At 41.5% G+C, this 24694-nt stretch overlaps 1 protein-coding gene across 2 annotated transcripts in view; it reads right to left on the bottom strand.

Annotated features, from left to right (window-relative positions):
• The window catches only part of FRAS1 (Fraser extracellular matrix complex subunit 1), a 461113-nt gene that overhangs the window by 191895 nt on the left and 244524 nt on the right, over positions 1–24694 (bottom strand). For both annotated transcript variants that reach the window (XM_073017428.1, XM_073017427.1), the window contains exons 20-22: positions 23617–23760; positions 3777–3929; positions 3397–3543 (exon numbers count right to left, since the gene is read on the bottom strand). In XM_073017428.1, the coding sequence (XP_072873529.1) occupies positions 3397–3543; positions 3777–3929; positions 23617–23760 (444 nt within the window). The remainder of the gene's footprint in view (positions 1–3396; positions 3544–3776; positions 3930–23616; positions 23761–24694) is intronic.

The following is a 24694-nucleotide window of genomic DNA, read 5'->3' as shown; positions in this document are numbered from 1 at the left end:
TTTTTTCTTCTTTTTTGAGACAGTTCTCACTCTGTCACCCTGTCACCCAGGCAGGAGTGTGGTGGCATGAACACAGCTCACTGTAGCCTCTACCTCCTGGGCTCAAGTAATCCTCCCGCTTCAGATTCCCATATTGCTGGGTCCACAGGCACATGCCACCATGTCCAGCTTATTTTTTAACTTTTTCTAGAGACAGGATCTCACTTTTTTGCCCAGGCTGGTCTCAAACTCCTGGCCTCAAATGATCCTCCCACCGTGCCCTCCCAAAGTGCTGGGATTATAGGTGTGAGCCACTGTGCCCAGCCTGAATCTTTCTACAGAGTACTCATTCTCCCTTGGAACCTTAATGTATACCTCAGCCCCTTCACTCACTTCTAAAAGAAATGGATTCATGCTGAGCATTTTGGATTGCTGGAAGACTTTATGGAGGATTTGGAGGGACATGGTAGTGTCACATTAAGAAACAGGTGGCTTCCATGACTTCTTCCTCTTACCCTTTCCAAAGTAATGAGTAAATGGCTGACCCTGTCTGAGACAGAGCAGTTCTGTAGGTACCAACGTCCCTCGGGTTCTCAGCTTCCATGGTATTACATTCGGACCCCACAAAGTACTTACTAGTCCTGACGCAGACATCTTGGTGTGGCCACACCTGGAGTAGCAGGGGCAGTTCACTGAGGTCAGTGACCCCTATAGCAAATGTAGGAGGACGATGAAAAAGGTGGTAGAGTGCACCAGAAACCAGTGAGGGAAGCTGGAATGTTCAGTAACCATCATATCTGTGATGTGCTGTAAGGAGTGAGGGACCTCACAGTGTGGGGGTTCAATCACCTTCTTAAACAGACCTGTTTTCTGCTGTAGGTCTAAGAAATGGTCATTCACTCCTGCTTCAATACTCCATTGATTCTAGGTCTACATGGCACAGAGATATCCAAGTGGGGAATGATAGTTAATTTCAAACTTTGGAAAGTAATCATGTGAATGAAGGAGGAAGCTTATTCTATATCACTTTGGAGGCAAGTTCTAGGGCCAATTAAAAACAACTGTCCACCAACTCCAGCTCCCCAGCAGTGGAACCGGCTTTCTTCTGTGGAAGTCTGTGGAGGCAAGTGAGAAAGAGTCTCTGCACTGGTGCAAGATTGGCTTGAGTAACTCTGGAATTCTCCTCCAATACCAAAGCACTATGGTTTCAAGTACTCAGAACCTTACGTATCATCTCTTCTTTAAAGTTCCTACCGCAACTGGTGACCCTTAGATTTTTAAATTCAATTAATAGTGAATCCTCTTGAAAGATTCCTGTAACTAGAATATCTAGAAAGCTCTCCAGTCCTTACTTCCTTCAATAATTTGGTTATGAATGTCTCCATTAATATCCCTTAATACTGATTACATTTCCTCAAAAGCCCTTATTGCAGAATTTCTAAAATTGGCAGGCTTATAATTGTCTGTAATTATGAGTATTAGAATACAACACTGTTGAATTTTTTTTTTCTTTGAGACAGAGTCTTGCTCTGTCACCCAGGCAGGAGTGCAATGGCGTGATTTCAGCTCACTGCAGCCTCTGCCTCCCAGGTTCAAGCGATTCACCTGCCTCAGCACCCCCTGAGTAACTGGAATTACAGGTGTGCACCACCACATCCTGCTAGTTTTTTTGTATTTTTAGTAGAGATGGGGTTTCACCATGTTGGTCAGGCTGTTTTTATTTTTTGTTTTGTTTTGTTTTGTTTTTAACCTACTAAAAACTCAAATATCCCAACGTAGGAGCATACTGTTTCAATCTTAGAATGAAATTTAAGGACTAAACTTAGGAAATTCTTAATCCAACTGAAATATTCTATGAAATTCTATTTACATGGAATGATAGCAAATGTGTTTGTGCAGAGGCCACCCTGCACCAAGACAAAAACTTCCCAGAAGAGAACTATTTCAATGCAATGTATTTTTGTTACCTATACTTCATACAATGGATTCTATTTTTTCTTTTGAACTTTTATTTCTGTGATTCCACTGCTGTGAAGAGCCTCATAAATCTAAGTCACTATTTCTCCACCAACACTCTCTTGCTCTTGAATAGAACATGGAAGTATTTCATTCCTGTCTCTTGTATTACAGAATCTACAGATTCTGGCAGACAGTTGATATATACAAAGCAAAGTTTTTGTTACAAAAGCAATCTTCCCACTGGTCCAAAAAAATTTGTTTTTAGATCTCCAGTACCTCCACAGATGATGCAAAAGGGTGAGTTCCATATAACTAATGCAAAGCTTTGCAAGGATCTCAATAAACTAACAGTAATATCTATCATCCTATCTATAAAATAGAAATATCGTTACTACTTTATTTGCCTCTCATTTTAGATGATGATGATAAAAACAAAACAATGGTTAATCAAATTATGACAACTTATTCTCCACTATGGTCTATATTAAATGTAACAACAATAGGATGTAGGTACTGTTATAATCTTCCTTTTACAAAAAAAAAAGAAAAGAAAAGAAACTGAGGCCTAGTGGTTAATTGACTTGTTCAAGGTCATAAAGCTCTAAGTAGCAATTAGAATTTGAACTTCAATTCTCTGACTCTAGAGCCCACTCTCCTAACCACTACTCCACAATTCCTTCAGCATGGTATCCCTAGAACACACAACTGAAATATCACCACTATATTTGTTAACTGTCATTTTCAAAAGTATAACAATTTTTCGTTTTTGCAAATGACACTTTGGTGCCTGAGATAAAATAAGCAGCATCAGCCTATCATAAATGTTCCTTCATTTGTGAAGGATATCTTATTTTTTTTTCAGAGAGATTTACCCATTCCCTAATAGAATATCCTAACTCTTTGTTTGTGCCTGACTCAAGGTAATTAATCGTATTCTGACTTACTTGAGAAATAAGACATCTATATAAGTAACTCCCATACAAGTCCAAATAACTACTGTTTAGGCAGAAATGGAATATTTCCAGCATGCAAAGCCTGTACACTGTCAATATTCACAAATACACATAGAAAACAAATTCAATCTAGAGCAAGTTCCACTCTCTGCCTACGGTCATAGAATAGGATTGCTGAGAAAAACTATAAAGATGAAACAAACTAACACTTTTATTTTTTAAATGAGATAACCTGGACAGAGAAGTTAAATAACCGCCCAAGATCACACAGCTGGCACTTACAGAGGAGACCCTACCGCCAAGCCCAGCACTTTCGATTAGGCCGATATCTGAGCTATAATCTGTTAATGGCAACCTTATTGCCTTTGTAGATTGGTTTTCTTCCTTTTATAAAAATAAAGGCTACCAGGTGAGAAGATGGAAGTAAGAACCTCACATTTCTTTCAATGGCTTCAGAAAGGCAGGAAAGGAAGGAAAGGAGAGAAGGTTCATTGGAAAAACCTACGCTGGCAAACATGATTATCATCAAGATAGTGCCCAAGGAAGCAGGTGGTGCTGCAGGTGCCAGTGTGGGACAGCATGAGGTTGGTGTCACATGAGGAGCAGGAGAAAGGTCCTCTGCCCTGGCAGGTTCTGCAGGAGGAGTGACATTCTGCAGAGGAAAAAGAGACACAACAGAAACCGTGATGTCAGATTCTCTTCCAAGCAGCATCCCAAGTGTGGGTAATAAAATCCCAACATTGAGAACATTGGCAGGTCTGGTTTACAGTCCCATGGCATACTTCCTGCCTCCGCGCTCTCTTAGGAAAGGTCAAGCCTTCCCAGCTACTGCCCGAAGAGAATCTCGGGTGGCAGCTCCAGCTCCTGAGTCCAGCACTTACTCACTTTTACAAGCTCCTCTCTCTGCATAGTATCCTGAAGGGCAGTCAGGAACACAGTGGTCCCCGAGCAGCAGGTAGCGGGCATTGTGGCACCTCAGGCAGATGCTCCCGGTGTTGTGGAGATCAGCTGCACAGTGCTGGCACAGGGGATGGCAGTCTGGAAGGGGAAGGGGAGCAGAGAGAAGGCACGGGTGCTCATGAGCACAAAGTCTCATCACTGCACAAAGGGCAGAAGAGATTTCAATTACAAACACTGCAGCTGACAGCTGGAGAGTAGCCCAAAGGCAGTGTATATCAGTAAAGTAGAAGCTTGGGACCTGTACAAATTGTGTGTTTGAGGTTTTTAGCAAATGGCCAGGCCCAGCACAGTGACTGAGTTTTCATCCCTTTCCAATGGAATGACCTTTAGATACGGGGGTGCCACGTGATAGATACTTGCTAGGAGTATAGAGAAAACTTCCTGACTAACAGAAGCAGTAAGATCAATACTATTAATATCTCCCCTGGGGGTCTGAGACTGGAGTGCAGCTTCCCCCACCCCCTTCACAGTAATAGAGGCAGGAAGCAGAGAAATTCTAAGAAGACAGGGAGGGTCCTTGGTGAAACCCCATCTTCACCATAAAACAACAACAACAAAAAACAGTCTGAAACTCGTGACAGAAAGTCCAAAGTAAGAATTTCTATTCCTCTTTGCCCACCCTCTCCCAACTGGTTCTTTCTGAATCATGCCTTTTTACCAACTGAATGTTGCTTTTTCCAAAACTACCTATGGCATGCCCCACCCCCATCCTGTGCCCATAAAGACCCCAGACTCAGTCAGTAGAGGGGAGACAGCCTGACTTTGGGGAAGAGACAACCTGATTTTGGGGGAAGACGACCTGTCCTTCTCGTCCCCTCTCCAGCTCCCCTCTCTTCTGAGAAATGTTTTCATCACTCAATAAAATTCTCCACTTTTACCGTCATTCAATTTTCTGTGTAACCCTGTTCTTCTTCAACACTGGACAAGAGCTTGGGGCCCACCAAGTGCCAGTACCCAGAAAAGGCTGTCACACCAGCCCTTTGCCCCCACCAGCAGAGGGCAACTGCCTCAGCAACAAGGCAAGAGGCCAAATGAGCTGCTAACACACCACCATCTGTCAGACTTCAGATGGCGAAACTAAAAGAGCACTATAACACCCTGTCTGGGGCTTCAGGGTCATGGGCACCCTCACCTGGGTGCCACCACGTTTCCCTTGAGGTGACATGCTTGGTTTGGCTGCAGGCCCTCCATGGCGCTTGCTGTTGTGTCAGTGCCCGGAGAGGCCAGCCAGATCCTGCATTCACTAACTCACATGTTTCTCCCACAAGGGGCTGAGCACAGCAGGCTGAGTAGATGAGGCGCTGCTGCCATGAGTCTGGCAAAGAAGCTGAGAAAAATCCTGCATCAACAGGGCTCCTAAGCCCTCCGCAAGGCTCCTTCTCACAGATTTGGCCTTCTGGAGTCAGTATGCCAGTCTCAGCCTTCAGTATGAATGGACTGGGGTGAGTAAATAATTGGATTGAGTTGCTGGAAAATTTTGGTCTTTAACTAGAGATAAAGTTATGAAAAAGAGTTGTGAGTTGAAAAGTCATTTTTATGACCCAGTACATAGTACACAGTAGCTCTGTAATGCCAGTTGGGATTAAAGCTATAAAACAAATTATTTTGTCCAGACAGCACTGTATCTTGTTCTCATTCACATAATAGTCATTCTTTAATAAAGAACTTGATTGTGTTCAGCTTCCTTTGTAGGTGAAAACTTCCTGCTTTCAAGTGGTAATTACCCTTTAAGTCCCATTTATCATCCTTTAATCCCAAAGGCAGGAGAAAACCCACAAATCTCAATTTACCCACCTAAAATGAAAAAGGAGTAAGATCTAGAAAAAAGAAAAGAGTGAGTTCTGGTTATGGGGCCTTCCCATCTTCCCCTGTAGGATTCAAAGCATTTCTTTGTACTCGCTAATGCACCACCCATGGCCTCAAAATGTCTTGTTTCATCTCAAGGCTTGTAGTAGAGACTGTGATTTCTAGCGAAGTCCATGTTGGTAAAACAGATTCCTGCCCCTGAAATCTGTTAAAAACAGGTCTTTCTCTGTACACTGTTGGTGATCCTAACTGTTGATCATCTGGATGTGTTCCCTGCACATGAAGCAGATCTCTCTTTCATGTCCAGTGCCCACTCATCCACGTGAGAACCCTTCAGAGGACCTTCATAGTCATCCCAGAAGTTAAGCCACAGGAGTCTGACTCAAAAATGTTGATTCTTTTGGCAGCATACAAACTAACAGTCCCCAACCTTTGTCTGAACTTTGGGAGTTACAAATTACAAGCAGCCTTTTGCCAATATTAGGAACAATTCATGATCTCCTGAGAGCCAAATTAATCCTCATTTCAGTCCTTCAGTAAACTACAAAGGAAATTATGACTGCATTGAAGGAAATATGAGAAGGAGGCTACTTTCCCCAGATTTGGTGTATGGCTTCTACATAATGCCAAGCCCTTTGTTCTCTCTTCTCTATGCCTTCCTTACAGTGCTGGGAGCACAATCCCAGTTGTGCAAAGGGAAATTTAAGAAACTTCAAAAGTTGCAGAGTAAATGAAGGTGATAGTGTTTTATGATTACCTTTAACAAGTGGGTAAATGTTAGGATTGGAAACTTAGGAAACACTACAGATTCAAGGCTCCGTTATTTGAAAAGCCATGGCCTACCCTCTTTAAAGCAATTTCTTCCAGAGCTTTCTGAACTTGGGCATGCATCAACAAGATCTGCAGGTGTTCAGTGGTCTAAAGACTAGTTGCATCTAACAGATGCTTTCTCTAGCATGCAATTAGAGAAACATAAAAGAATAATCACCCAGGGGATGCTTTCAAGAGAAAGTAAGCAGACCCCTATAGTATTTTGTGGGTACAACAAATAAGTATTTATGGATTTATCTGATCTTGGGATCTCTGTTTAAATAAGGAGTGTAACGCGTGTTAATTATTCTAAAGGAAACTGGAGCCAGATTGTGGACATTCCTTCCCCCTCACCCAGCAGTGCTTTTAAACCCTTATTACTCTTCTGAAGTCACTACCCCACTCTGCCCACCCATTCATGTCTTCCCAGGTGATCTCATCTACATTATTAAGCAGAGCATCCTGGATTCATTCCTTTCAACCTCAAAACACCTATCTATTCCTGTTTTTATTTCATTTCCTCTCTTCTCCTAGGATAAAATGGTTAATGCCTACACCTATATTCTTGATCCAATTTTCAATATTATTCCCTATTTTCCCCTATCTCTCTTTTCAACCTCAACTTCCAACCATGCTCTCCATTGCCTACTGTCCTAAAAACTTTTCTGTACAAATAACTCATCTCTTGCCTTCCCTTAACTACCCAGCTTCTTTGCCCCTCTAACTCCTCACTTCATTGTTATCTGTTTTCAAAATATTTTACTGTGGTATTGCTCTTGAAAAGGTCTCTGATGGTCTCTTAAGGACCAGATCTAATGGCCTCCTCTAATTCCTTATCCTACCTGAAATCTCTGCAATACAAGGCACTGTTGACCAGGCAGCCCTCCCCATCAAAACTCTCTCCTCTCAGTATGAGTGACACAGGTGCTCTTCTTGACTGGGTTCTCTTTCTGTGCCTCTGACAACTTATAAATATAGGGGTTCCTCACAGCCTTTAACTTTTTCTATCCTCCTAATCAAGTCTCTCGAGATCTTAAACCAGACATGGCTGTTTGGCAGATTTGGGTACACAGATGCCAGAAATCAATGGAAAGGTCTGAAGAGTTTCAGAGACTCTGAAATTACTCAGGGCCTCTGCTTCCTTCCACAGCTCCATGTTAAGCCATAAGAAGGCATCAGATCAGTCCCCAGACATATATTGCATGATGGAGTGAGTGCTCAGAGTCAATGGAGAAATCAGTACACGACACCTGAAAATATAAAATGATCAACTCCAAGTTGACCAACACGTCACATTTATCCAAATTAGTTTATAGTTTTACCTCACACAGGAGATTATAAACACTCAAGTGTGGAAAGTTAAACTATCTAACTCTTTTTGTTCACTACCTGTATTCATTCTATGGTTTAAAAAGTCATGCTGAACACCTAATCCTGTGAATAGACTCATTCCAAAGCAACAACCTGAGTGGGACCCATGTTAATCCACTCATGCAAACTTTCCTTCCCAGCTCCATCATATGCAATCCCCCAACAGAAGGCCAATTATATAATTAGGCTCTCAAGGTTGGTTGACTGATTTTTATTAAATCAAGCTGAAAAGAATAATAAGTCCCCAAAACCTAGGGAACACTTTTGTCGTCAGAGGCTTGAAGTCAAAGTCTCTTTGTAGGAGAGAGTTTCTTGGGAGACCTCAAAATGAGTAACGATCTGCACAGAAAGAAGCCAGAAATCAGAGCAACAAGGGCTTAAGGATTAATACCAATGTTCTGACTTACAACCAGAAAAGTATAGTTCCCTAGGGCAGACTACAAAACTCAGGCAAGACAGGCTATGAGTAGCCAGTCCCACAGGGCACCACCTGTGAGCAGGCTTCAGGTACAAGTCCAGGACTGCTGTGATCTACACAGAAGGGCTGAGCAGGTTCAGACAGGGATCTAAGGGTTTTATTTTTCTGACTACAAAGTAAGCCACGGAAGAGAAGGAAACATGAAAAATATTTTTACAAAGTATAAATAATCATAAAAATCACCCTAAGCATGGTTTTTCGGGGTCAATAACTACTAACATTGACTTTTTTTTTTTTTTTTTAGTGCTTTCTCTATACAATTTTACATACAGAGATTTTTACATAGATTAGATTAGATTAAATGTGGGCATTATAGTACCTTTTTTTACTCAATATCATCAGCATTCCCACGTCATTAGGGATTCTGTAAACATCATTTTTAGCAGCTACATCATATTCCAGTATTAAGTAAGCAAACAAAAAATCTGCCATTTTTCTTACAGTTTGAATATTTACTTGCAGTGTGTCTCCATTTTTATAACTAAGGCTATGATAACACTTTTGTGCATAAATCTTTGTCTGCATCTCAGATTATTTCCTAAAGGACAATGTCAAAAGGGTACAATTCATATTACTATTACAGTTTACATTTACTGAACTCTGAATACACATTGGGCAAAATATTAATTATTATAAACACATAATTTCACTTGAAGAGAAAAAGTAGGCAATGTTATTATCCCCATTTTATAAATGAGGAAACTGAGACTCTGAAAGGTTAAGTCATTTGCTTTACATATATCATAAACAGACTAAGTCCAGAGCATACACTTGTAAGCACTACAAGCATGAAAAAATTTAAAATTCTTAATTGATATTACAAATTTCATTCCAGAAAGTTCCTATTGATTTATATTTCAAGAGCCATTTATGAGACTGTTTCATCATAATTTTGCCAGCACTAATTTAAAAATGGCAAACCAATCTTGGTTAAATTGGTTGGTGAAAATTGGGGTTATGTCATTGTTTTACTTCATATTCCTTTTATTATAAGTGAGGTTGAGTATGAAAAAAATTTTCTTTTATTGAAACAATAAAAACATTCCAATGGCTACTATACTCCTACAATTTTCAGCATAGTGGGGGAAATGATTCTGGATGTATCATTTTAATTGAGTATTTAATATGCACAATCAAAGAATAAACTGAGGTATCAATCAGTGAGTTCCTTCCTCATCCACTGTCACTATCCCCTATTGGACCAGGAAGTATGGGGTTATCATGTGCTCCCAAAGTTATCAAAATCAGACCTACAAAGACACTATACTTATAGAACCCAGGGCACAGGAGATAGAAAGAAAAAAAAAAATGGTCTTTTTTTGTTTGGTAAGACAAGGTGTCCCTCTATTGCCCACACTGGAGTACAGTGGCAAAATCATAGCTCACTGAAACCTCGAACTCGGGGCTCTAGGATCCTCCTGCTTCAGTCTCTTGAGTAGCTGGACCTATAGGTGTGTACCACCAGGTCCACCTAATCCTTTTATTTTTCATGCAGACAGGAGTCTCACTATACTGCCCAGACTGGTGTCAAACTCCTGGCCTCAAGCAATCTTCCATCCTTGGCTTCCCAAAGTGACGGGAATACAGGTATGAGCCACCTCACCTGGCCAAAAAAGTTCTTGAATGTGCATTGGAACTAATAGACCCAGGCCCTCCCCGATCAACACAACCCCTACACTCTCCATCTCCCTACCCCAACCTAGAAAACCTTCAAACTGAAGGGGAAGAAAAAGCAGAGAGACCACTCCCTTTGCTCCTGCCTGCCCCTCTTATGGAACAGGTTGGAAGTAACCCAGTAGAATGTTTGAGTCCAATAGTAGAGTGGGCTTGGGCTATGTTTCTTGCCTTAAAGAGGGCTGTCTCCAAATTTTGTCATGGGGACAGTGTGCTGAGCAACCTGAAAACATGGTGGACACTGAGGTGCAGGACTGGCATGAGACTGTTACAAACATCCTGTAGAATGCTACAGGGATAATGATAGGGTGCCATGAAAGTACATAGCAGGGGTACCAACTTAGTCCAGGGGTCAGGGAAGACCTCCCAGAGGAGGCTGAGACAAGAACACTGGTGGCAGTTAGTTGCAAGAGGAGCAGGGCAGGGGGGAGAATGTTTGGAAAGGGTTCCAAGAGGAGGGAAAGCTTAGGCAACCCAGCAGTTGAACAGAACAGGATGCCTTCAAGGAACGGAGAAAAGTTCAACATGTTTGGATCTTAAAGAACACACAAAAGAGCCACTCAGACCTGGGCAGGCCAGTTTTGCAAAACATTGTAAATCATGAAAAGGAGTCTGGATTTTATGGTAAAAGCAATTAGGACTCTCTCTCTCTCTCTCTCTCTCTGTCTCTCTCTCTCTCTGTGTGTGTGTGTGTGTGTGTGTGTGTGTGTGTGTCTTTTTTCAGTTTCTTTACTGAGGTCTCTGTGTTTTTGTTATACATTTAAATGATAATTTTTTTATATGAAAGGCAACTCATGTTAGGAGAAGACATCAAACCAAAGCAGAAAACTAACAATCTAAGAAAATTCTGACATACAGCAGCTCTTGCCATGAAACCCTTGCTGGAGGAGAAAAGCAGGCTCCTTACTGTTCTCTCCCCTCCCCTCCTCCTCCCCTCCATTACATCTGCAAAAGCCCCTTTTCTGACAAAAACATCCCTCTGCTGAATTGTTCTCAAGGGGCTTATGCTAGAGTAGGCATATTAAGAATATTATAATGCAAATACATGAAAACTATTGTGACCAGGAATGGAGACCCTTGAAAAGGAAGAAAAACACACTTGTGGTTTGTCTTTGCATGACTGAGGAAGGCCTTTTCACTCATGGACAGTTCTCAAAACTCCTTTTAAAAGGAAAACAAAGTGGAATTTGGCCAAATCAGTGGTGCCTGGTAGGTAGCTCTCACACCGTTGTTAGAAGGGGAAAAATAAGATACTGGAGTAAAAATACTAGGAAATTGTGGAGAATTTGAAGGCCCATGAAAAAGGGCATATGGGTTGCATCACCTAGTTTTCAAAATCCACTTGAGGTCAGGAGAAAAAGGGTGCTACTCGGCTGCAGGTGTGACAACTGCCAACTGCCTTGTCAGTTACAATTGGAGATAATAAAGAGAGAGAACTACCCCCATGGCCAGCCAAATGTATTAATTATACAATCTACACATAATGAAGACGTGGTATGAGCCCCACATCTAGGCACTTTGGGAGGTAACTATGTGACCCAATAAACTGCCACGACACCAGTCATTTTACTCACAGTAAAGTCTATGGGCATATTTTCTACAAACCAGTCTGATTTGGAGGCAACTCTTGAATTCTTCTCATTTGGTGGTAACCGTCTGATGAACCCTCTAATTCAGATCTTTGATGGGCCCACACCATAGGAGCACATCTGTCAGAAACTGTGTCCTTAAAACAGCAGCGTCCTCAGAGAGACCAACAAATTCCAGGGTGAATTCCCCCTAAACACCCCAGTCTGCCATCCATGCCTGTTCCTGCCCACAGGTGATACTGAAAACCATTTCACAGGATACAGTAGAGGAAGTGTATACGGTCACTGCTTCACTTGTATCAGACTGCAGTTACTAAAACAAGGGAATTGAATTTCCAACCCATCACTCTAGCAGCTTCTGCAAGGACTAATGTCCCATCCAAAAAGCCCCATCTGTGCAGTAAGGCATCTGCATCTGACCTTCCTGCCTGCAATCAAAAAAAGGGAGGCTGACCTCAAACATGTTGAAATAGGGAGTGTGTATCTGTTAATTGCTTGAAAACAGTGCCTATTCTGGAGCCCGTCCCTCAGATTCCTCCCACTACTACTCAGTAAGTAAATTCTTGTTTGTCACTATTGCAATTACAGTAAAGAGTCTTTAAATATATGACTCATTAAGAGTCACAAGGAAAGAAGAGAGGCCCAGGGTACATTTACGCTTAGGCTGTTTCAGATTACTGATGTATAATAAGTATGTGAGTTGGGGGTGGGGGCACAGATGGAATTCCAGTTGTTTGTATATATACCACCTTGCTAATAAACGCAGTGAATTAGCACTGTAAACAAGCAAATTAATAAACACATTACAAGGCAGCCTGAAAAATGGAGTATTAGCTCCAGCTGAAATAAATGCACTTATTGTTTTTAAGCAAGCAGAATATTCCATTTGTTTTCTAAATATGCACAGCATGTAGACATACTAGAAATTTAAACAGATAAAAAATTAATATTTTGACTCAGCAGCTGTAGAATCCTCTAATATGTTACCCTGCAGCTGTGAGGAAATTGCATGTGGTCATCACTATATGATGCTTTCTTCAAATCACAAAGGCTCTGCTTCAAGGATCAGTGAGGATTACCCACAATCATGATGGATGGAAGCACATGGCAGTGAAATAATTCATTTCACATCTTTGGAGCAAAATCAAAAAAGCTTGAAGATATTAAAGTAAATGTGTACTATCGACGCAGTGGCTTTGGATGTTGGTTTTATGGAGCAGTGACTCCTTAGCTGATAAATAATGACCTATAAAGACAAATTTAGACACACAGTGAGATTTTTAATAATGTCCTGTCAGTCCATTAGGTTCTTAATGCAACCACGTTAAGTGCATTTGGAAGCGGTTAAAATAATCAGCATTTGTAGCTGTTCTTCGTCAGGTGAAAAAGAAATGGTTTCATGCCAAAACTCAGGGCCTTTAAAGGGCATCGAATTTGAATTCTAATGCCACTTTTAAAATTGATGGGTTTCTGCTTGTGAGATAAGTATGACAGGAATCCAGAAAATAATATACAGATGACAGAAGAAAAAAAAATCCTATCTCTTTCCCTTTTGATCATTACTTTGTGCTCAGTCCACCCGTAAGCTCTTAGAAATCATGTATTCTTTTTAGAGGCTTTGAGTTAGTACAAAAGCTACAAAACAAAACAAAACCAACCAACCAAGTGAGACTTCTTTCTTCAGTGTCTGTGGCTATTGCTTTACTCTTAAAATACTAACCAAAGAAAACATGACAACAGAATGACCTTCATGTTATAGGGCAGTGATTTCTACTCAGTGTTGACAAACTCACCAATGTGTTGGGAAGGCTGCTGTAGGAGCCAAGGAAACAGCTTGAAGTGGGGAGGGTAGGGGGAGGTGGCGAATGGCAGTGTCAAATGTAAAAGCAAAGCTCTAGGTTTTGGTGCCAGCTTGCACTGCCAACAAGGTGTCAGGAGTATCACTCTTACTATGTATCTTGAAGTTTTGTATCCAGTTTATGTTTTACTCGGTTTAGCTCCACAGTAGAAAATAGTTCACTTCAATTAACATTTATGGCAAGTCAGCTGAGTATGAGGCACTGTGGAAGGTACTATAGGGTTGAATCAGACTTGAATCCTTCTCTCAAGATGCTTAGGGATGGCAAACACACACACACATACACATCCCAAATGCAACAGGTGTCAAGGATCAGAGAATATTTTATCCAAAGTGAATAAGAGGAACTTGACCTTGAGTGTTCATTTGATGTTTGCAGATGGTGCCAGCTGAGGACATCCTTGTTAGTAGGGAAGAACATGTAACAGCACAGAGGCACACAGGAACGGAGCAGTGTGGCGTGGGGAAGAAAACCAGCATGGCTGGAGCTTTGGACATTCACAAGGGAACCAAGAAAATCAGGGACCTTGAAAATCAGGGTGAAGGATTTACAGCTAATGCAATGGGCAATGGGAAGGCATCGACAAGTTTTGAGTGTCAAAGAGTGTTTTATAAACCAAAGTTGATATTCAGAAAAGGTCTCCTCCTCCTCTTGGGAAGGACTAGGAGAGCTTTAGTGAGGAAGAGCCTCTAGCAGAAAGAGAAAAACGTGTCTGTCATCTGAGAAAGAAGAGCTTGGGGTTTTTGCAGCGGAAACAGAGATATGCCATATCTATGAGATATGGCAGTGATTCCAATATGGAAGACGGGTTGTCAAGAAGCAAAGGTAACACAGTGGTTTTGAATTGTGCCAATTGAAAAATCAGTAGTAGATGGACAAGGAAGTCAAGAGAAGGAAGAAAAGCACCTGTGGAGGTAGGAGGGATGAAGATGAAGGGTTTTCTTTGGAGTTTTCCTGCGATCAGATGTCCAGCAGGAAGAGAGAAATGAGGATCTGGAGGGGATTATCACACGTACTTGGGATGAAATCTAAGGAGAAAATAGAAATGAAGATTTAAGTTGTGAAAGACACAAGGACCCTGGAGGCAAGCAGATGGGGGAGGAAAAGGAGCAGGAAAAATGAAGAGAAAAGGAGGGAGATGAATGTGTAAGCAGAAGAGGAAACACCTGACTGGAGAGATCAGCTCAGGAAGGCAGATGGGCTCTGGGACACTGGGGAAGGAGCTCCCCAGGGCGGAATGAGGGAGCTCCTTTCTCAAAGGAAGGAAAAAGAGGTAATAGAAGAGAAAGATATTTGAGAAGAAAAGATGAGGTTTGTTTGTTTTGTTTTATCAGATAATATAAATCTTCTAAACAAAAAAAGAAAGCAGAGTTGTAGACTGAGAGTGAAGTGAGAGCGTAGGGAGTGCGTGGGAAGGCCATAAGGGTCAAAATCACAAAGCATCAAAAAGAAGTGAATACAATGATGTCGAGAAGCAGAGAGGATCTCATGGAAACTAGATCAGTGATGAAGGCTGATGACACAGTGATCACATATGTGCCCTCCGAAGTGTACTCCTTGGATTCAGAGCCCAGCTCCAGGGCTTACTGGCTGTGACACTTTGGGTAAGTGGGTTAACATCTCTAATCTCATCTCTAATCTTACCTTGGCCTGTAAAATGCAGATGGTACTAAACACAGGACCAACTTCCTGTGCTTGCAGACAGAATTAAGTGACATAATATATGTGACGAACTGGTACACAATGAGTGTTCAATAAACATGAGTTATTATTCCTTATCTGTAGTGGGCCCAATCAGAATTGACATTGATGCTGATGCTCATGTTTGCAATCAATTCACTGTTTTTACCTATTAAAAGTAAGCCACAGAAATTCACAGGTGTGTAAAAGCAGGTAAACGTAGCCTTAGCAGTTTTGCTACCTTCAGTACTGAAAAGATAACCTGTAAGTCTCAATTCAGCTGTGTTCTTTCAACATACACCCACAGAAACCTTCTCTGCAATTCAAGCCCTGACCTATAGTTATTAGGAAGAAACAGCAATCCTGACTTCATTGGGAGCTTTTACAAGCTGAAAGCTTACAAGTAAGGTACTTCTCTCATTATGAAAGCTAAGGAAGGTATTGTTTGGTAAAAGTCACATGAAGGAGAAAATACAATTTATTATTATTATTATTTAGGAAGGACTCAATTTAAGTATAGGTCATGTTCTTTTTTCCTGAAAGGAAAAGCTCAAAAAAATAATAAATGCCTTGAAATATTCAATCATCCCTTTGCAGACAGACAGATCTCTTAAATAAAATAAAATTTGGGAGAACAAGGAAGAGACAATTACTGAAAGTTCTGTAGAGAGGGTGGATATGCAATTCATGATTCAAGCAATAAGAGATAGGGTGACAAGATGAGAAATAAGAAAAGAAAGTGCATTACAAAAAAAGAAGATAAGGAAAATAAAGAAGCAAGTGTTAAAAAAATAGAAAACACAAGCAAATCGAAAAAAAATGCAGAGATAGAAGAACAGGACTAGATGGAATAAAGAGGAAGGTGAAAAAGAAGAGATAAGAACCAAAATATGACTCACACTAAGAAGAAAGATCCTGTTGTAATTATCATATGAGGCATTAGAAGAGGATTAGTCATGAGGACAGCTGATTCAAGTCCTTAATTCTACGCAACAGTTCTTGAGGACCATCCAAGTGTTAGCTTGGCACTCTACTGAGTCTTAATTCACCAGTCAACAAAATGGGAATTACTAGCATTTTGAGTTCTTCAGGGGGGCTTCTGGGGATGATTAAAGGAGAAGATCCATGAGAAAATGCTTTGAAAATTATAAAACTTCATAAACACACCATTACTAGTATTAGTAATGACATAAAACACATATCTAATCACAGCTGTAGCCTTGGAAGTCATGGACCAACCAGTAAATCTATCTCCTGCTTTTTACAACCCAGATCCACAACAGGAAAATGGCCAAGTTAAGTTACTCAAACACAACGGAAAATGACTTAGGCATTAAAAATGACAATTATGTAGATTCTTCCAATATTTGCCAACATATGGAAATATGTCATTTAAAGTGATATTTTAGAGAACAGAACAAAGAAATATAGTAGCTGTTGACTACAACTGAAAACAATGCATGTATGTATATATTGAAAAAGAAAGTAAATGTGCAGTGGTATAAATTATTAAAATTTAGTATGCATTAATGTTTTCCTTTGAAGTTTATTCATTTAACAAGGATCAAATACAGTGGGAATGCATGTACACATGGCAGTCTAAATCAGCTTCCTTAGCATTTAAAACAGACCAGCAAGTTCATGCAATGTTTCCCAACAATGCCTCTCCAAACCATTCTATTTATCACACTGACTTTTTTCACCAATCAAGTAATCCACCTACCAATCTGCTCTTTAATTCACCAACCAAAAAAAAAAAAAAAAAATCATTCTTGAACCCCGATTGTGTGCAAGCAAATGTACTTGCATCATGGAGTACAAAACGGTTGAGTATGTGGACTCTGGAATCACATTCTCTGGGTTCAAATCTTGGATCAATCATTCCTGACTCTTATCATTTGGAGTCAGTACTTAACCTCTCTTAGCCAGTTTCAGTTTCCTTATATGTAAAAATGGGGATAAAATTAGTACTTACCTTCGAGGATCATTGTGAATGTTAAATGGCAAAATACATTCAAAGCAATTAGCACAGCACTTTTCATACGATAAGCCCTCAGAACTGGCACCTATTATTAGATACCCATGAAAAGATCACTCACAGAGAACATGAGCTGATCAAAGCCCAAGTGCTAGGTAAATGGCAGAAATAATCAGCATACTAGAAATTCTAACAGGGGAGATGCCAAGAAGAAGCTGGTCCTGGAGGGGAGGGGATCTGAGCCAGGCACTGAGGGATGGATGGGTAGGATTTGGTGATCAAAATAAGGCAACAACTGCTACATGTTTAAAGCTTATGGCTCTTTTCTTCCTTTCCTTTCCACTTATAACTGCAGAAGCAGCCACAGCAAGATGTAGGGCGTTGCCAATCCACCTCCCCCGCACGGTAGAAGCTGCTTTAAAACAGAACTGGCTCTCACTTCTCTGGCTTGCAGTCACTGTGTCTGGAGGGGAGACAGAGAGCTGGTGCCCTGGCTCATACAGGGCTCCCTCCAGGGTACTTAATTATGTTCAACTTGAACTGGGTTTTTCCCCCACGTTATTCAGTGTTGCAGTTGTATCAGCTTATCCCGAAATAAAGATGTGTTGCTCTTTAACTTTGAGCAATTTTACTTTTTCACCACATTTTTAGGGCCCTTCTTTCAGATAGTGATAATAAATGGGAAAAATCATGGAAAGGACTCAAAAGTGTTCATGATGTGGGAGAAAAATGTTAACAGCAATGCTCTCCAGCAGGCAAAAAGGTGGCAAACACGTACCTCCTTGGGTGACCCCTCTGCCTGCCCACAGAGAAAAGAAAGAAGGAAGGGTAGAAGGGAGAGAGGGAGGGATGGAGGGAAGTCAGTTGGTCCACAACCTGTGTACGGGTTCATAATTTTCTTTTACCTTTAGCAGGTGCAAACCAATTGTTCCAAGTATTAAATCAGTTAGTTCCAAAATATTGTTCTGCATACTACTGGCTAACCCTGTAAGAGGCTATAATAAAGGGAAGGGGTCCTCAGTGCTTGGGAAATGATGTTCAGCCATCTTCATCTTAAAGATTCACAGCGCACATATGTATTTTTAAGGTTCTCAGAAATCCTGCAATAAAGAAAGTTGCTTACCTTTATGTAACCGAGTCAACCCCAAATTTATCTGGCCAGGAGGTTTTTTGGTTTTTGTTTTTGTTACACGTAACACCTATTAACCATTGTTTAGAATTTGAGTTCTGCGGAATAGGAATACAGTATGAAAATACTCAAAGTAATATTTCTTTACTGATACGTGTCTTCTTTTGCTTCCATTCTCACACAGATTTGTGGAAAGAGTAAACCCGCATTTAAAAAAATGCTTCATAAACAATAACAATTTTTTAATCCCCCAGATTTTCACTACCCCCCCCCAAAAAAACAACTATTTTAATTTTTCAGGTCTTCCCCTCTGCAATATTACCCTTGATATTATCTTCTTTCTATATAAGAACTCAAAAACACAGCCGTCCCATCAGGCAGTCCACAAAACTCAAAGCATTTTTTAAAGAAACGCATTTGCATGTGGACATTCCCCCTCTGCACCCCAGGTTTTTATCTGTTTTCCTTTTAATTCTTACCCTATTCTATGAACAAGAGAAAGATTTTAGCTGAGAAAAAGAAATGAAGAAAGCACCTTAGCCTTTGGAGTTTTCTGTTAATGTTGTTGAGATGTGGGCAAAAGAAAAAAAAAAATCAATCTATGACAGAAGAAAACCTGGCTTTCCATAGCATATAACCATGTCGCCCGCAATTATGCACAGCTGCCTCTCACCTCAGTTCATTTATCTTTGTTGAAAACCTTCAGCTGTGGCCTAAATCTCACATACTTTATATTTACTTTGATAGACTTGAAGGAAGAAACCCCACACATATGCCATCTTCATACGTGAGACACACTGAGGTTACTGGACCTGCTCCCAGGATGGGTTTACTCTTGTCAGTGTGCTAGATTCTGTCATTTTCTTTTTTTAAACAGCTAAAGTACAATACGAGGCCTCTGATGATGATCTCAGGTATGAGTCAAATAGAGAACGCATCCTGAGAGGAAACCCTGCCACTCTGGAGGCGCTTGGACATACACAGAAGAGCGGGCAGAGACGGTCCTTCTCCGGGACTTCCTATGAGCTAGGACTTCCCAAGGACACGGAGAGGACATTCCACTGCCGGCCCCGCACAAGGTAGATTATCCTCAGCTTTGCCTGTCATCACATGGTTTCTCCTAATACCTTCCTGAGTTTAGATAAAAGTCACCTAAACATTTTATGAGGTTAACCATGACCTGATTGAGGGAATACTTTAGTTAAAAACAATTCTAGGACTTTCAGTTCAGGTCAACGCTGAGAAAGGAGACAAGCTCCTAGTAGCTATAGTAAGAAACCTGTCCACTTATACCTTTAACCTCCTCCTAGAGAGACACTCGGGGATGTCCAACTGTCACCCCAAATTCAACTTGGCCACATTCAAGCACACTGTTTTCCTCACTACCTCTCAGATCTACTCCTAGGCTTGGTAAATGGTACTCCCACCCCTCGAATTTCTGTGACCAGAAACCTGGAAACTATCTGCAAAGTTCCTTCTCCCTTACCCCCCAGGGCTGAGGGAGCACCAACCTCTGTTGCTTCTATTACGTTAAATCATATAAAATTGCCACTTGGACCATTTTGCAGACAAAACAGCAATCTGAGATGAGTCAAACTAACATACTATTAATACCTGGTGAAATCATGACCCCTTCTCTTTATCCCCTCAGCAGCATTCTCATTAAAGGATTTCTGTCATCTGGATTACTGTGGTTACCTCCTAAAGAACTTTCTGCTTCAGTCTTTTCTTCCAAGCCATCTTCCGCAGATCTTTCTCTTCACAGAAATGCAATCGCGACATTTCCCAGAACCTTCAAGGCATCCCCACGGGTGTGCCAAGGCCCTACAGACCAGTCCTGCTCCCTCCTACTTCAACTCCCACCACTCTCACAGGACTCACCTCTTTATGGGTGTCTCAATAGATAATCCTCTTTGGCCCATTTTCTGAACTGTTCTGCCTCCAAAGCTCCAAACTCTTCTAATTCTCACTACCTTTAAAATCACCTCAGTTGTGACATCCTCCGGAAAGCTTTCATACCCACTCCACACACTCATATACACAGCCTCCAGTGTGGGTCAGGGTCCTGTCCCACAGGCTCATCTCATATCCTGTGCTGTGCACAGAGTACCACAGCAATATTACACTAAACACACCCTCCCTTCTGTTATGGGCTGAATTAGTCCCCCCAAAATTCATGTGTTGAGGCCCTATCCCAGTACCTCAGAATGTCTGAAGTTGGATATAGGGCCTTTAAGGAGGTAATTAAGTTAAAACAAGGATATTAAGGGATGGGTCCTGATCCAGTGTGACCAATATAGTTATAAGAAGAGAAGATTAGGACGTGCAGAGAGAACCAGGGGCACACATGCACAGAGGAGCCAGCAAGAGGGCCGTCATCTGCAAGCTAAGGAGAGCGGCCTCCGAGGAAGCCAAGCCTGCGGGCACCTTGATCATGGACTTCCAGCCTCCAAAACTTGGGGAAAATAAATTTCCATTGTTTCAGCCACCCAGTCTGTGATATTTTGGTATGGCAGCCCTAGCAAACTAACACCTTCATTCACTAAAGAGTCCATTTCTCGTATACAAGCACCATATCTGCTTTGTCTTTATATCCCCAGAGTCCAGCACAATGCCTGGCGTGGAGCAAGGGCTTGACAAATGTTTGATGAATCTACATGAGGGAATGCATTGCAGTGCTACAGAGGAAAGTAGGGGTGTTTAGAAAAGTCACACACTTAGTGAAAAAGTAAACTTTGGTGTCAGCACAGTTCTCTGAAACGTCAATAACTGAAATTACTGTTCAAACTTCTCTATAATAAATACTATTACACCAGTCTTTAATCAACAAATGATTTCTAAGCACCAGACAATGGTTATCTCATTTAAAACCATTATTTAATATACCCAATTCCCAGGACAACCAAGATTTTCCTTTTCAGCTTATTTTGTTAGGACCTGCTCTTCTCGGGTTGGGGACTCCATAGTTGTTTAGCTCAGTCCCATGATTCTCATTCTAAAGGTTCCCTATTAGCCTTAAAAAATTAATGCAAGTCCTAATCACCTAATTTACTATCAAAGAACACTCTGGACATTAGAGAGAACAGAGCTCATTAAAAATTAAATTTTTCGAATCTCTTTATATAAACATGTATTTTTTAAATATGCCCTAGCATAAAATTTTTAGGGCCCACATTCTGAGTTATATTTTAAATAAAAAAGCCATCATGAAGGATATAATTCAGGTCCTACCTTCTAACTGTTCGCCCTGACTCTAATCTCTCCTTGTGTTAGTCTATTTTCCATGCAGCTTGCAAGTTTCTTGCCTTAAGACACCCTTAGTCAAGCTACAGTCCTCTCCAAAACTCTCATGGCCCTATTGCTCACAAGATCTAGTCAAAACTTTTTGGCCTGAAACTTTGAGCTCTCTATACTCTGGTTTGAATTTAAATTTCCCAACCATTTTATCTAATATGCTTTAATACCAACCATGCTTTTCATCCAGGTCAGACGACTCACTAGTCATGAGTGGCCCATGTGCTATACCTTCTGGGCCTTAGACGACTCACTAGTCATGAGTGGCCCATGTGCTATACCTTCTGGGCCTCTCTCCTGGTGAAACTGGCACAGAAAGCCCAGCAGACCTCCCTCTGTCTCACAGGATCCTGGTTATTCTTCTGGAAGTATTTTGGGTTCCCCCCCGACCCCCGCATAATGCCTTCCATATCCTGTTATTTCTCCCTACCTTGAACTCCTACAGCCCTTATTACTGGTTGGTGTTACTGTCCCTAAATTGCTCTGTACTATTTGTTAGCTATGCTTGTGTCTTTGGTTCACCTCCTTAAGTAGCCTGGAAGACCTCTGTATCCCCCTCAAACATCAACTTGGCACCTGTGCTCAGTGGATTCTCAGTAAATATCCACCAATACGCTTTAGCCATGTAGGGAGCCATTTAATTCTCAGAGTAGCTGCTCCATGTCCTAAAGTGATAATAAGTAGCTAAACTCAAACATACAAACTGTAATAACAGCCCTTTCCATCCCCAAATTCTCTTTCGGGGGTGGGCACTACTATCTCCCATTTTTCCCACTTTCCAAGACATCCTGACTACGACAGACATCGCTAGCAACAGACTCACATCCTACAGCTCATAGGGATTCTGATTAGTCTTAATCCTGGACTCTGGATTTCCACTTTTTGTTGCACCTAAAATGCTTGCACAGTCTCTACACTTGGGCTTCTGCTCTGAATCCAGCATTCTGGGCTGCAGTCCTGTGCTTGACAGTTTGGTTTTCTTAGGATATAGACCTTAATACCAAAATGTCTAGTCTTTACTGTCATGTGCAAAAATAAATGGCTCACCTAGACCATGGTACCACCAGCCACAGGGAGCACAGCCACTGACTTGCTGTGCCCCGCCCCACCCTCAAGCCACCAGAGCGAACAGCTGAGATATTGGCGCCATCCCAGACTGAATGTGCCTGCTGGATACTGTGATCTAGACAACTGACCATGCCTCCTCCCTGCCCCAAGACAAACCTGATGGCTAGGTCGACCTCTCAGCACGCTTTCTCACCTTTCCCATTTGCCCAGTAGCATCCCAGGATCCACCCAGTTCAGCCCTTCTGAGCTGAGGCAACAGCTGGTAAAGGCAAAGCTCTACAAGTTTGTCCCAGAGTTTGAAAAAGTGGGTCAAGAAATATACAATAACCCATTACCCAGTAAATTCTTCTCCCCAGTCTCTAGGCTCTTTGGTGGTGGAGTCATTGTCTCCTTCATCTTTTTCTGTATTCTAAGCATTTGACCATTAGTAGGCACTCAAAAACACACATTTGTTGTCTGACTAGATAGATGAACATAAATGATGTCTGGTTCCAACATTATTCAAATTTTAGACTGCTTTCCTAATTTTTTTTTTTTTAAGATCTGAGTTCTAAAATGAGGAAGAAAAAAAAATCCCATCTCCGAAGGCAACTGATCTACTTTTAGGTTAATCTCTCTAAAATTTTGTGTCTAGGGCCGATGGCAAAGGTTCTCCACAGCACGAAGCAGGACAAAATGCAGACAAGAGAAAGGAAGTCTTGGAGTGACTTATTTTCAAAACACTTTTTGCTATCTTAAGAAGAAGTTTTGAATGCATATAAAGGTGCTATTATCATCACTTCATTCTTCATTAATATGAGAGTCTGAGATTTTCAGGATTTGCAAGAGTATTATTAGAAGTTCCATTTAAATCCACAAGTATTTACTAAATGCCCAAGGGGAAGCAGTAACATGAGTTTCCAGACATGAGACAAATGTCTCCTATAAAAGAGCTCATAATCTGAGGACAAAGAGTCCCCTTAAGCCTGGTATGAAGAGACCCGGCAGCTGCCCAGTGATTTCGGAGGAGTCCACAGGAGTTTCACTCACCAGCACAGTATCCCACGAGGTTAAGGAACTGCTCTTCCCTGCAGCTGGTCCTGCAGTTACCATTGGTAAGAGAGACGTGAGGGTAACAGGAGATGCAGTCAGACTCCAACGGCCCACGGCACTGCCTGCAGGTTGGGTGACATTCTGGCAGGGGGATGAAAACCAGGATTGGAATTAGCAGCTCAGCATGTATACGTGTGAAGTATTTAATGCACTCCACAAATTACACTAAGAGCAGACCTCCAACTTTAATCATCTTTAGAAGATTCCTGAGCAAGCCTGGCACAGCCTTGGACCTGACCTAGGGACTACATTTCTGATGTCAAGGGGACTACTGCCCGTGAACACAATACGGAATCTAGAACTATAAATATGTGAGCAATCGGCCACACATTCCAGAGGGATCAGCATGATCATCCCCATCTGTGTAATGAAGGAAGTTCAAATCACAGTCACAGAGCAGAAACACAAGTGGTAAGACTCCCTGACCCTAACATACCATGACTCAAAGAATGAGTGGGACAGGGAGAAGAAGGGGACATTTTGCTTCTCAGAAATTTCTAGCAGATGAAGGGGGAATCCATACACAGCAAACTATACTGCAACTTCTCTCTAGAGTCAGTGGCCATCCAGGCCCTCCCTTCAAGCCACCACCACTGGGATGCTTATTTTATCAGCAATACTTAATTAAAATACAAAAAACAGAAAAAAGTCCTCTTTCTGGAGGGTATCGTGAGCTGCCTCTGAAGTTCAATTCCTTAGAGGCAAAGTTATGCCAAAGCAATGTCTTCTCCAGAAAAACTACCAAATTAACAAGAGGTATGACACTGAAACAAACCAAGTGAGTCACGGTAAGGTGTGAGCAATAAGGATAAGGGTGGCAAAGAATCAAAGGCGGCTGCAGCTGCAGCTGCACTGACGCTGCCAAGGGAGCAGCAGGAGCAAGCACATGGAAGCAGATTTAAGAACTTCTCCGTCAAGGGCAAGGAGGTCTAAGCAGGTCTGAGTCCAAGAGGAGGGGATGTGAGGGGCTGGGGCTGGGTAGATCTTGCAGGAACTGATGAATTCCATCCTGGCA

The sequence above is a fragment of the Chlorocebus sabaeus genome, chromosome 7 (genome assembly GCF_047675955.1).
Source record: "Chlorocebus sabaeus isolate Y175 chromosome 7, mChlSab1.0.hap1, whole genome shotgun sequence".
Lineage (NCBI taxonomy): Eukaryota > Metazoa > Chordata > Mammalia > Primates > Cercopithecidae > Chlorocebus > Chlorocebus sabaeus.
This window is presented reverse-complemented; position numbering and strand designations above follow the sequence as displayed.